This window comes from Lupinus angustifolius, chromosome LG01 (genome assembly GCF_001865875.1).
Source record: "Lupinus angustifolius cultivar Tanjil chromosome LG01, LupAngTanjil_v1.0, whole genome shotgun sequence".
Classification (NCBI taxonomy): domain Eukaryota; kingdom Viridiplantae; phylum Streptophyta; class Magnoliopsida; order Fabales; family Fabaceae; genus Lupinus; species Lupinus angustifolius.
Genome location: NC_032009.1, coordinates 3,446,726 through 3,459,795, shown reverse-complemented (window position 1 = coordinate 3,459,795; position 13,070 = coordinate 3,446,726). Strand labels below are relative to the sequence as shown.

Sequence of the window (13,070 nt, the reverse complement as noted above, 5' to 3'; positions counted from 1 at the left end):
AACCTTCAGATCATAAAATAAAGATATTACTGTACATCGAGAGTCGTCCTATTTGATTATCACTTTAAAAACTATATGAGTAGATAATGTATAAAAGTTAGATAAGTTGACTTAAGCATTACAGTAATTAATCTCAATTAGTAGTCAATTGAGCTAGTTAATGTGTCATAGAATGTGCAACAACGAAACGAAATGTAATTAATATCTTTATGTTGTTGGCTTTAAGGGTAGAAGATGTAACGAATAGGGTGCCACACTACTTTATTAAGTTCATAAAACTGTTTTCTTTGTGTGCGCAAATTATTGATTTGTTGTGTCTCAAAAGCTGGGACTAGATCATTATAGCTCACTCATTGTGTTGCTTTGTTAACTTCCCACCACGCATGTCTTTCCTTCTACTCTCATTACATACCCAATAGGAACAAAAGCAAAATATTTCCTTTAATCGCCAAAAAAGAGGAATATTTTTTATATGCATATTTTTCAGTTTAACATCCACAAATAAATATACCGTGAATACCCATTTTCACCCTAAAAAAATTCACATATATTAATTTGCTCCCAAAAAATCAAAAATCAAAATTAGTACTAAAATATCACAAATATAAGTTAAATAATTTTTACTAGGAATTATAAAAATGTAAAATTCATTAATTTGACTCATATTTAATATTTTTCTGATTCAATTTTAGAGTTTTGAAATGTTTATAGACTAAATTCATATACGTAAATTTTTTGAGTCTCATTACCCTTAATATATGTCTCTAAGGGAGACGAAGTTATCTATTAAGGCATGCAAATCAGTCATTTCATATGGAAACCAAACGTGGGGCAACCTTGAGAATAACTTTTTGTGAAATCCCCTCATTATACTATTATGTAAAATGTTTTTTAACATGACTTTTCACTTTTTGTATACAAATAGTAGATTGAGATGACAACTACCTATCATATTTAGTTATACAAATTATGATGTTATTTTATAATTTTTTTATTTAGATATTTAAAATACTGTACTTAATTATATTATTCTTATTTTCACATTGAGACGCACTATCATCTTTCATGTTGAAATAGATAGAGTATATTTTGATAGTTCCATCATATTCTCAGTAGTATATTGGTTTAAAAAACCATTTTTTTGACGGATAATTAAGCAATTGTCCCCTGGTTTATAAGTTGGACTATGCTCTAATTTCACGTTTGAAGACACTAATTTCACGTTTGAAGACAAGTGTATTTATATTTTTTATTTCTAATATTTATGATTAAATTTTAATTGGAATTAAATTCTGACAATGTAAGATTTACTTATTAAGAAATTGGAGGATTCCTTAAAATTAAATTTAAAAGAAAAAACGCTTTGCTTACACTATATAAAACCATGGAATGCTTACACAGCTCATATCTGAATAGTGTAACAACCCTACCTCTTAATATCTATCTGCTTTTTTCTCTCTGCAATGGCAGACCCTGCAGCCATGTACAACTTCCTGAAACAACCCTCTTCTGATTCGAAACAAGGCACTGCAACAAAACCACTCCACCACCCATCTTCTAATTCTTCCATCCGCACCTTCCCATGCAATTTCTGCCATCGCAAGTTCTACACTTCTCAAGCTCTCGGTGGCCACCAAAATGCTCATAAGCTTGAGAGAGCTGCTGCTAGGAGAACCAACAATCTATCATTCACACAAAACCATGTTGCTGCTTCTACATTACCACCATTTCCACCTTCTTTGGATTTGAACACTTCTACTTTTCAACCTTATGCTCATTTCTTTGGTGGTCACCCTTATTGGCTTGAAATGGAACAACAACCTTTTCAGTTTCAGACCCATCATCAGCATGTTGCACCAAACAACAATGTTCCTGTTTCTTACCATGTTGCTGCTTCTACTTCTTCAACTTCTACCCATAATGTTTCTGCATCTGATGCTTCTGATCATGTTAACCTTGACCTCACTCTTCGCTTGTGAATCTTTTTCTTGTTAGTTCTAATTTCGTAAAAAAAAAATGTGCATTTTCTTATTATGTTAAGTTTCGTTAGTTTTGGAAGTGGAAGGGTCTCTTTTTGTTGTTGTTACTAATGATGAGAAAGGAAAGAAAAGATGGGGTTAGCTTAATTTAATTATATATATAAATGGATTAGTGTTTGAGTTGTAATTTTCACCTCAGTATTCCTTATTTATAGTAGTTTTCTGCTGTTCCTGAATTCTTAGATTATTATGCCATTTTGTTTTGTTGTTGAACTTCTTTTCTTGAAGATTCCATTCTCTCTCTCAGCTCTTTTTTTCATTATGGAAATAGTTAGGTTTCATATGCACATGGACTGATAAAATATTGGAAGATAGAAGATATAATCTCATATTCTGATAATGGTGTAAGTAGTGAGTATTTAGTTTTTTTTAAAGGAGTATTTAGATTTTTTAAGTGGCTAAATACATACGGAAAGTTCACTATATTTCACACTTGTTAGTTTTTTTCTCTTTTTATAAAGTTACTATTGATAACATGTCAGATTATTTAAGAATTAAGATGGAGCATTTTACTTATGTTTTATTTTGAGAAATTTAATGCAATTTTGCATCAATCTATATCTATTTACGTGTCTATTTGATTTGAAGAGTGGAAAGGGAAAAAATGGTGTTATTAATTCCTATTATTTTTCACAGAAATATGAGTGCTAGTTGTTTTAGACTTCTGGGACATAAAAATACATGAGATGAGATGAGAAGATGCACCGGAATGGTTTCAAACAAATAAAGTGGATTCCTAAAAGGAGACATTGGTGGTTTCTTTATGCAAGTATATAATTATTATTACAATTATTATATTGGTTAGGGAATAGGGAGGTTCATTGAAGGGATGTGAAGACTAATAGACTATCGAGGAACTAATAAATAGCCCAAAATCATTAACCGAGCTAACTTCAACGCTAGATTTTGAAGGTTTAAATAAGTGCATCAAAAAATGATATATCCTCATGTAAAATCTTTTTATATATAAGTAAAGGATATATATTGTAAAATTATATAAGTAAAGGATATATATTGTAAAATTATATTTTGTTTATTAATAATTGATTTGCAAATAATTAGTACCGATCTTGATATTTTGTAGGAATTTGGATCTCTAATTTAATTATACATATTTTGAATATCAAATAATTTAATTATGTAATATTTTTACATTAAATTTTGTATACAAAAGATGTTTCATTCAAATGTGAGAACCCAATATTTTTTTTCATTTGATTAAGTTACTTATTAAATACTTGAGTCTATTATATTTTTTATAGGTATGCTTCTTCATAAGTGTTAAATGGTCTCATATTTTTTCTCTAGGTCAAACCATTATTCTAATTATATCATAATATAAAACAAAAACACTACCATTAAAATCTTTTTAATGAATGGATCTTAATTATTATACTTTCCTATAATGAAAGACTAAAATCTAGAATAGTTTTTCAAGAGTAATTGGATCCACTCCCATTAACAAATAATCTACCATTAAAAAGTAACACATGAGAAAATCTCTTACTAAATGGGTTGGGATCCTCTCCAGTAATGAAGGGTCCAGTATTGGAATGTAAGGTCCAGATTTATTTCATCATTTGTAATAAGTTTTTGCCTAAAAATATTTTAAAATCTGAACCATCAATTTTTTTTAAATCCACGTGTCATAATCTTATGTGGTACTGGACCTTCCGTTAACGGAGAGAATCCACTTTCTTACTAAATGCATATTTTCAATAAACATAGCTGCAGCATGATGGCAATATACAGAAATGTTTAGACAGAAAGGAAATTAGACAGTTGAAATTATTCTCATATACCATAAACTTTTGTAATAGAGACATTCGTTTCATATAATTCTTCCTAATAACTTGGAGATTCCAATTGAAAGTTCAAAAGGACAGAAACAATACAATTAGAGGCGTGATATTGCTACTTCAAAATTTTCAGTTGCTTCGCTGAGGAAAGGATAATCAGTATAACCAATAACAGGATCGTGAGTGTAAAAGGTCGCCCTATTATACTTATTCAGAGGTGCATCAAGTTTGAACCTACGGACCAAGTCTGGATTGGCGATAAAAAGACGACCATAGGAAACTAAGTCGGCGTCGCCTTCAGCTACAGCTTTCATTCCCAACTTCTTAGTGAATCCACCACTTGACATGAATGTTCCTTGATAAGCATTTCTCAGTGTCCTCATAAATTTAGCTTCCTCTACGTCAGTGCCAGGTCGACCTGACTCGGTTTGGCCATGAGCTGTAAAACGAGGTTGGGTAACATGAAGATAAGTGAGTTTTCTACCCAGCTCTTTCTGGAAATTGTTGAGTCTCTCAACCACTGCTAAGCCTAGCCCAATTGGATCGGAGTCCATCGCATCGAGGTGATCAATTGCTGGTGAAATTCTAACAGCAACTCGTTCTGCTCCAACGGCCGAAACAACTGCTTGAACCACCTGCATTAAGAACCTGCATCGGTTTGCAATTGATCCACCATATTCATCTGTTCGATCATTGATCCCATCTTTCAAGAACTGATCAATGAGATATCCATGTGCAGAATGAATCTCGATACCATCAAAACCTGTGTAATGTTTCACAAGTCATCAGTTATATCGAACGGAACAAAAGGAATAGGAAATTGTTTCTTGAACATCAAAATAGGAAGACCAAATTGCTTTTTCTATTATGTATTTTACAAATATGTGTAAAAGGAAGATAAAAATAAGTGAAATAAAGATAAATGCATGCTGTCTAAAGTTTACAATAGGAATTTCATAAAAACTTAGTCAGAACTCAAAATTATATAACCTGCTCTAATTGCATTAATCGCTGATTGGCGATAATCCTCCACTATTTCTGGTATCTCAGAAGTGTTGAGTGCTCTAGGCTCTGGATATACGACATAGGATCCATCAGGCATGAGAACTCTCGACCTAGCTGACACGGGCTTGCCAGTGGAGGAAATTGGTGCAGCCCCACCAGGCTGATACACTGTTTCAAAATCAGTGAAGTCAATGCCTAGCTTTTAAGAAAAAGCAACAACACTAATCTCTTCCATGCATAGATATAGTTGTTATGTGGAATATAGTAAAAGAATTGAAGTCATGAATAAAATTTATGTGTAATTGGGATACAGAGAAGTTATTACCTGTATGAGAAGCACGACCAACATGCCAGAGTTGACAAAAGAAAAGGCTTCCTTTGGCATGAACCACATCCACTACATTTCGCCATGCCTCCACTTGTTCTTCTGAATATATCCCTGGTACATGAGGAAACCTGCACAAAACCACTCACTTTCAAAATGTACTCAATCATAACACAATCCTCGAAGATCCTGGTATGTAACATCTAAATAACTATAATTAACTCGAAAAAAGCAAGCCCCTCCAATCCAGCACAAAAATCTATTAAACTGATAGTGTAAAACCAGGCTTGCAAACATCAATAAACTCATTTACAATAACCATATTAGCAATATTCACCAAAACATTTGGAAAAAAGGAACTTTTGTGCTTTGCTAGAACAAAACCCTCTCTTAAATTAGAACAAACAAACTAATGGGTGACTGTAGCTTAAATTACAAAAAACAAACTAATGGAATCTGTGTGGACAACTTTCAACCATAAGAGGCATCCTTGGTTGGACAATTGAATTTCATCACTGATAAAAGAATTCTCTTACGATAATGTGAATTGTAAAACATTTTTAATTGTTAATTGGGAACCAACAAAATGTGGTATAAATGACTAATCTTTTTTTTATAACCAAGGGTCACACTATAAATCCTATAAATGGGAGAAACTAATCTCTTTTAAGTCGGGTGTGTGGTTATCCCTATCAGCCAGCTTTACTACTAGAAATCGAACTATTAACTTTCGATGTACCTAATGATGAAGTGGACTTACACTATTAGATCAACTTTTTGGTGGTTAATAACAGTCTTTCTACACAAATATAGGAGAGATCGGAAAAAAGATGAAGAGTGACTAACCCAGCAGCAGTAGGAGAAATGGCGGTGCCTTCAGCAATGAGAAATCCACCTTGTGTTGATCTTTGAGAATAGTAATCACCAAGTGCTGCATTTGGTACCCCATTCAACGCCCTGCATCTAGTCATCGGAGCTAGCACTATTCTGCAATTTCATATACCCAACTATGATCTCAGTGAATTGTAAATGGAGAAGTCATGAGAAGAAGAAAAGGAAGTGAATTAACCTGTGAGAAAGGTTAAATTTTCCCATCTTGTAAGGAGAAAAGAGAGTGTTATCTCCTCCATCTTGCTTTGAATTCTCTTTCTCTGCCATTGTTATTCAATTGTTGTTGCTGGTCGATGATCTTTGTCACTCTTTTTTTCTCAGATTGAATGTGATTTCAGAAGCTAGATACGAGGAGCAAGTTAGCACAGGCTCAAGTTTTATAAGCTACTTGTGTACGTGAGAACCTGGTCAGAAGAGACGTGTGTTGACTGCACTTCAACCACGTGATAAATGTTTTTGATGGGTGGTGGTCATAAAAGATGTATACACACGTCGGATATTACACTATGATATGTGCTGGTCTAAGTTATTATTAGATTAGTTCTTGATAACTACATTGGTAGGAACTGAAAATAGATTTGTTTTTTATTAAAAAAAAGATGAGAAGAGGTAATACCAAAAATTTATTATATCATTTATGATTTATTTTTATTACTTATGTCACTCACCTTTCATTTTTATTACTTATCATATATTTAAAAGTTGAGGAAAGATTCACTCATTTTAATAGTCAATTTTTACTTTTCATCTCACACATTAATTTTATAGATATATAATTTTTAGATATACTCACTAATTCAACTTTTCCTAAAATTGATTATATACCCCATTATTGTTAAAGACAGGTTTGTAAGAGAGAGATGATATTTGTTGCATCGTTAATTGTTAGCCTCTGCTTTATTGGAGGGTGTGAAAATAGTTGTTTTTCCCGACCCAAAAAAAAACTTTTGAGTAAGACTCCTCTCCATTAATGGAGAGGCAAGTAGTGTGTAAAAGTAAACAAAAAGTAACATATATTGACACTTATATTTTTTTTATGTGTAATGATGTTACACTTCTATTCTTAAAATACAAAGAAAAAAGTTACTTGCCTCTCCATTACTTAAGAGGAGTCTCACTCAAAACTTTTTGGAATATAAGAAAAGAGAGTTCCATTTTCGGGGATTTCTCTCCTCATTTACTTTCTACATTTTAGGTTGTACAACTGTGCTTACTTTAATTATTATTTACTAATATTGTCACATTGTACCTTTAAAGAAATAAAATTTTGGAAACTAATACAAACATCAATTAATTTGATAACTAAAAATGTATGTTGGAATTAAACTCTTTATATGGTATATAAAAATTATGGTTAGCATTTGCTTCCAACAATATTTACAATAAGAAAGTTTGCCTGGTATCAAAATTTAGTGTTCAATATTCAATTTTTTATTCCAAGTTGATACTCAGTTTTTTAATAATATTTTTATTTATATAATTTGAAGTGTTTTGAAAAAAATAAATCACTAACTTAAGTTTTTCCATTAAAATTACCAATTAAGCGAGCATTTATTAATTTTTAATATGATTGTCCAAGGTGATTTTGAATGTAACTCTAATATGTTTGATTCAGTAGGCTGGTGTCAATATTCGCAAGATACCTCAATTAATGGAAAAACTGTGTCTGGTTTAAAAGAGATGATGAAGGGTTTTAATGAAAGTGATGTGATAGTAACATAAATGACTTTTTTTCATTGGTTTGGTTGAATTAGAGGGGGCCATATGAGAAATAACTTATTTTTGTTTCTCTCCTTCTTTAATCAGAAAGGGGAAATTAGAGAAAACTTAAAAATAACTTGGCAACTTTTCATCCCTCCAAAAATGGAGAAAATAAATGATAAATTTTGATTTGGATATTTTTCTACCCTCAAGTATGGCTGGAAACGAGTTGAATAAGTGTTAGCTCGGTTTAGTTCGATAGAGATTTGTCTAGTTCGAAACTCAATTTAAGTTCAATACAAGTTATCTTTTTAGATCGAGTTCGGCTGATTAAAATTCACAAACTATTCGATTAAGTTCAAATTGGTTCATCTGCACAACCCAAATAATCAATTCATTTTTAAAAATACTACAAAAGATTATATATATAAATATAATGTTGTTTATATATAATAGCAATAAGCATAAAAAATTAATTTATATTATATAATATTATATTACAATATTATATAATATATATATATATATATATATGAGGAAAGATTCATTTACACAAGTTAAGTTACATTCAATCTTATATATTGATTTTCTTAAACAAATCCAACAGATCAAATGAGTGACTAAAATAAGTGATGAGAGAAAAAAAATGAATTTTGAATTTTGTATAACTTTTAAGTTTCACTCATTTGATATGTTGTATTTAAGAAAATCAATGGATGAGATTGAATGTAACCAGTATAACTTAACTTAGGTGTGAACGGATTTTTCCTATATATATTGAGATATCTCATGAAACTAACGAGTCGAATTGTACTCAGCTCAAGTTCAGCTCATATAGTTCATAAGCCAATTTTATAGAACTAAATAATGAGATGAGTTTTGAACAAACACCGAATTAGTTCGATTCATTTTCATCACTACTTCCAAGTTTATATAGGGGATGATAAATTGTAATTAGAACTCTTTCCATCCTTTTTCCGGCAGTCAAACTAAACAAGGTTAAATAAATATAAAATATTACCTCATTGCTAACGACTATGGTCAATGTGTATGGATGACAACAGGAATTCGATCTCAACGTAGTTGAAAATAAAGATATCATTTCCGAATCCGCCGGGTTTTGGGTAACCCGAACCCGAAAAGTATAAATGCAATAAAGAAAGTATAATATCATTTTGTTTTATTTTTCTCTAGCATTTCTATTTTCTCTTGTATTATTTTATTTTTTTTATGTTTGAGGATCCAATAGTATGTAAAGTAAAATTAGATTTAAAAACAATGGACACATGATAGAAATTTCAATTTTAAATTGAATTACATTACTTCGGGGAAGATTCGGGTTCAGGTCTTTGCTCTACCAAACACGAATCCGAACCCAAACCCGAAAATTAAATTCGAGTAAAACCCAAACCCGAACCTAATCACATTGGGGTTTCCCCCATTAAATTCGAGTTCAGTTCGGGTGGTACCTACAGATTCGATTTTCATTGTCATCCGTATTGATGTGAGGTCCAGTGAACATTATCACGACTACAAAGAAAACTCTGGGAGAGTTTGTTCACACCCATGAGATTCGAGATACCATCTAGCTTGTAGCTATCACAAACTAATGATAATAAAAGTAAAATAATAATAAAATAAAAATTAACTTTCTTATATTTATATACTGACAATGTAAAGATTTATACACAATTAATATATTATTCATCACTCATTTTTATTACTTACTTGAAAAGTGAATAATGATTAAAGATAAATGGTGGATAATGTAATAATATTATATCAAACTCATACATTGTTATTACATTTTTTTTTCTATTTTAATTGTTGCTAAAACATGTAGGACGAAATATGAGAACATATATATTTGACTAATTTGAGAATAAAATATATATTAGTAATAGGAGATAAGTTATTTCATCTGGTCACTCAAACAATATTTTATGTCATAATAAAAATCATTTCTACAAAAAATATTTATAAAAACTAAAAAAATAGAATACATGTCATGATTTTAATAGTTAGATAATATAATTTATCTCCTTATATAAATAGATATTTTATTGTATATATCTTTTCATCATATTTATGCATTTCATCATTTTCATCTTCTACTAAATAAAGTGTTCAACATTTTTAACCAACAAAATACTATTATAATTGAGATTTAATATCTTTTTAGTACAACCAAGGTTATCCTTTCACCTTTTAGATAATGAAGTAATTTATTTCGGGATTCGTAAATGTCTCTCCCAACAAGTTTCGCTCGTATGAATCATACATTGACCTTTTGATCATCATGAAAATCTAGCGGAACCTTACACGACTAGACCAAAGTGTTGTTTGTAATTGAGATTTAATATGTATACACTGATAGTGTAACTATTTTTTACGCTATCAAGATATCATTCACCATTTATATGTTAACCATTATGACTTTTAAATAAAATTAATACAAATTTAGTTGATTGGTATCAATATTTGCTAGATATCTCGATTTGCCTTCTTTTGATAGAGTTGATATAGAAAAGAAATAGAACGAGAGTAGAAAGATTGAGGAGAAATATAATTTTTTTTCTCATTTAGTTTAGGATAGAGTTTAAAGAGAGAAAATAAAAATGTAGTGGACCTATAAAATTTAGTTCTCCTTTAAAGTGAGGATAAAATGGGAGGGAAAAGGGGTCATGATTTACTATATCAAACTGTATTCCAAATTATGTCTCAGACTAATGATATTGAAATAAAAACAGAAAAATAATGAATATTTTTTTAATTGATATGACATGTTTTCATTAATCTGATATATTATTTGAGACATAATTTAGGATAACAAATCTTTGTCTATGGAAGAATGAGACAAAAAAAATCAATTATTTATCTTATTTTTCTATAAGATCAAACAACATTAAAATTCATTGTATATTTCATCTCTTTCTCTCTTTTCACTTTTTCTCTATCATATTGCTATATTCTTACTTTCTTCTCTCATACCAAATGAAACATTTAATGAAAATAGATGTTTGGTTTAAAGGAGAGGACAAATAATTTTCCTGAAAGTGATGAGATAGTAACAAATCTTTTTTTATCCTCTACTAAATAAATTGTATGTCATTTTTAACTTACCGAATTACTAAATAGACAAAAATGTCAAAAACTTGATTCTTAAAAAATGACACTTAATGTGAGGAGGAACCACACACTTTAACCTTCCTTTGGTTGTTGAAAGAAATTAAGAAGAAGAAAAAGGTGATAAAGAGGATGAGGTGAAATAAGCATGTAAGAAAAAGAGTAAAATTGTGGATTTTTTGGTATAAGATAAAAAGAAAAGAAAAAAAGATAGAGAATATGACTTTATTTCTCCACATACAAAATACACAATTATACTGTTATTCACATTAATAATATTTTTCATTCTAAATTAAAATTAAATATTAGTTAAAATTTTAAGAAATATAATATTGAACTAAAATTAAAATATTTAATTAAATAAATAAATTAATATTTAATTAAATAAATTAATTAATATTTAAATGTAGACCTTAACAATGATAATAACATACAAAACATAATATTTATAGGTTCATGGGTGACTCACAACTTTGTGTATATAATAATAGTGAGATGATAGTGAATTAAAAATGAGTGAAAGTACAAATTGTGAATAAAATGCGAGCTTTTCTTATGTATATACAGTTTTACCCTTATAAATAATTATATAGTAACTTTATTTTCTAAGTTTTAATTGTAAAAATGTATTTGGTTATATATGTGTAAATAAATTATTATTTATTTTAACTTTTTGAAAGTAAATATTAATTATATTTTTAAAAAAGTTTAAAAATATTAAACAAAAGTGTTACATAAAGGGCTACATGAGTATTTAATGGTTAGAAGTTCACAATCATTTATTTTGCACATGTATATGATAGTATAAAGATGATGGGGACAATTTAGTTATTTTTTATTTTTTTCTCTCAAGTCACTTTTATTCCGCAACCAAATAAGATAAATTTGTAAACTTTCATCAGTTTCTCATTTTTTTCTCCTCTTATGTTCACCTCAAGAAGTTTATTATTCGAAGATAAGGAATATCTTTAATTATATAAAAAAACATTAATAATAAGACCATTGTTATTAGTGGTTAAAAATAGTATTTTTATGATCATTTGGTATCAACATCCATAGTGTCTATTCAATTAATTCAGAATCATCCGTTATATATAAATATATTAAAATTTCTAAAATCATACTTATAATCGGGTTCGAGTTTTGTAGGTGAAAAAATACCCGTTGGGAGAGTTAGTCTCACATACCTATGAATGTTTCCAGCTTGAATAAGATTGTCTCCATTGCGAGAATATCTGTTAGAAACAAAAAAAAATCATACTTATAGTTTATTTCTCACTACCCCTTTTATTTATGTTTGTTTTTATCTTTTATTTTTCCTTTCTTTTGTTAATGTAGTCAATTTGTGATAAAATTTTACACTATTTGATAAATTCTTAAACTAGGGCGAATGAGACATTTATTTGCTGAAAATTAAAGTAAAAAGAGAATACAAACCAATGTTATAAGTATCAGATAAGACAGTCTGATCAGCTCGGCCGATTTGACTATCGATTTGACATGAAAATGACTCTGGTTTTTAGTTTTAACCGAAGGAAGGATTAGACCGCTTTGAATTGAGAAATTCTGGTCCGATCTGTTAAACCCAGTTAAACCATAATAATACAGAAAGTAAGTTTAACGATTTACATATTTATAAAATATAATACTACTCTAATATTTTATTTTACTTCGGTCTGAAAAATCAAGAAATATTACTTCAATATAATTATACATATATATTAATTATATAAAATTTTATATTTATATATAATTATATATAAAATCATCATATCTGACCAAACAATTTAACTGTTTAAATCTAATATAAGATATCTATCAATTTATTGTCCCACTCAAATTTCTTAATATTCACACAAACTACACTTTTATGTGCTAAAACCTCACCCTTTGACCAAAAGAAGGGATATAGTTAGATGGTGAAAGTTGCGAAGTGTTCACTTAAAGTCTTAAACATTACCCTTTTCAACCAATTAGACTGAACATAATCGATAAATCAGTGAATTTTTTAAGTATGGTATCAAAGAGTTGATTTGATATATGTTGTGTGCACAAAAAATATTTTATTAACAATAGTATATTTTATTCAATAATTTCTACATCTTACAAGATATAACTTTTATGTCTATTAAAATAGGGATACATCTGTTGTCCAATAAATTATGTCATTGTATAAACTATAAA

The 13,070-nt window shown here is 29.3% G+C and overlaps 2 protein-coding genes across 2 annotated transcripts; one reads left to right on the top strand and one right to left on the bottom strand.

The window, feature by feature from the left end:
* On the top strand, window positions 1,464–1,979 carry LOC109330395 (zinc finger protein KNUCKLES-like). The gene has a single exon (XM_019564948.1). It carries the CDS (start codon window positions 1,464–1,466, stop codon window positions 1,977–1,979), a length of 516 nt encoding a protein of 171 aa, XP_019420493.1.
* Window positions 3,797–6,415, bottom strand: LOC109347704 (12-oxophytodienoate reductase 3-like). Its single transcript, XM_019587719.1, has 5 exons — window positions 6,238–6,415; window positions 6,015–6,155; window positions 5,169–5,299; window positions 4,829–5,011; window positions 3,797–4,601 (listed from the first exon to the last, which is right to left on the bottom strand). The coding sequence occupies exons 1-5, from the start codon at window positions 6,324–6,326 to the stop codon at window positions 3,937–3,939; spliced, it is 1,209 nt and encodes a 402-aa protein (XP_019443264.1). The 5' UTR covers window positions 6,327–6,415; the 3' UTR covers window positions 3,797–3,936.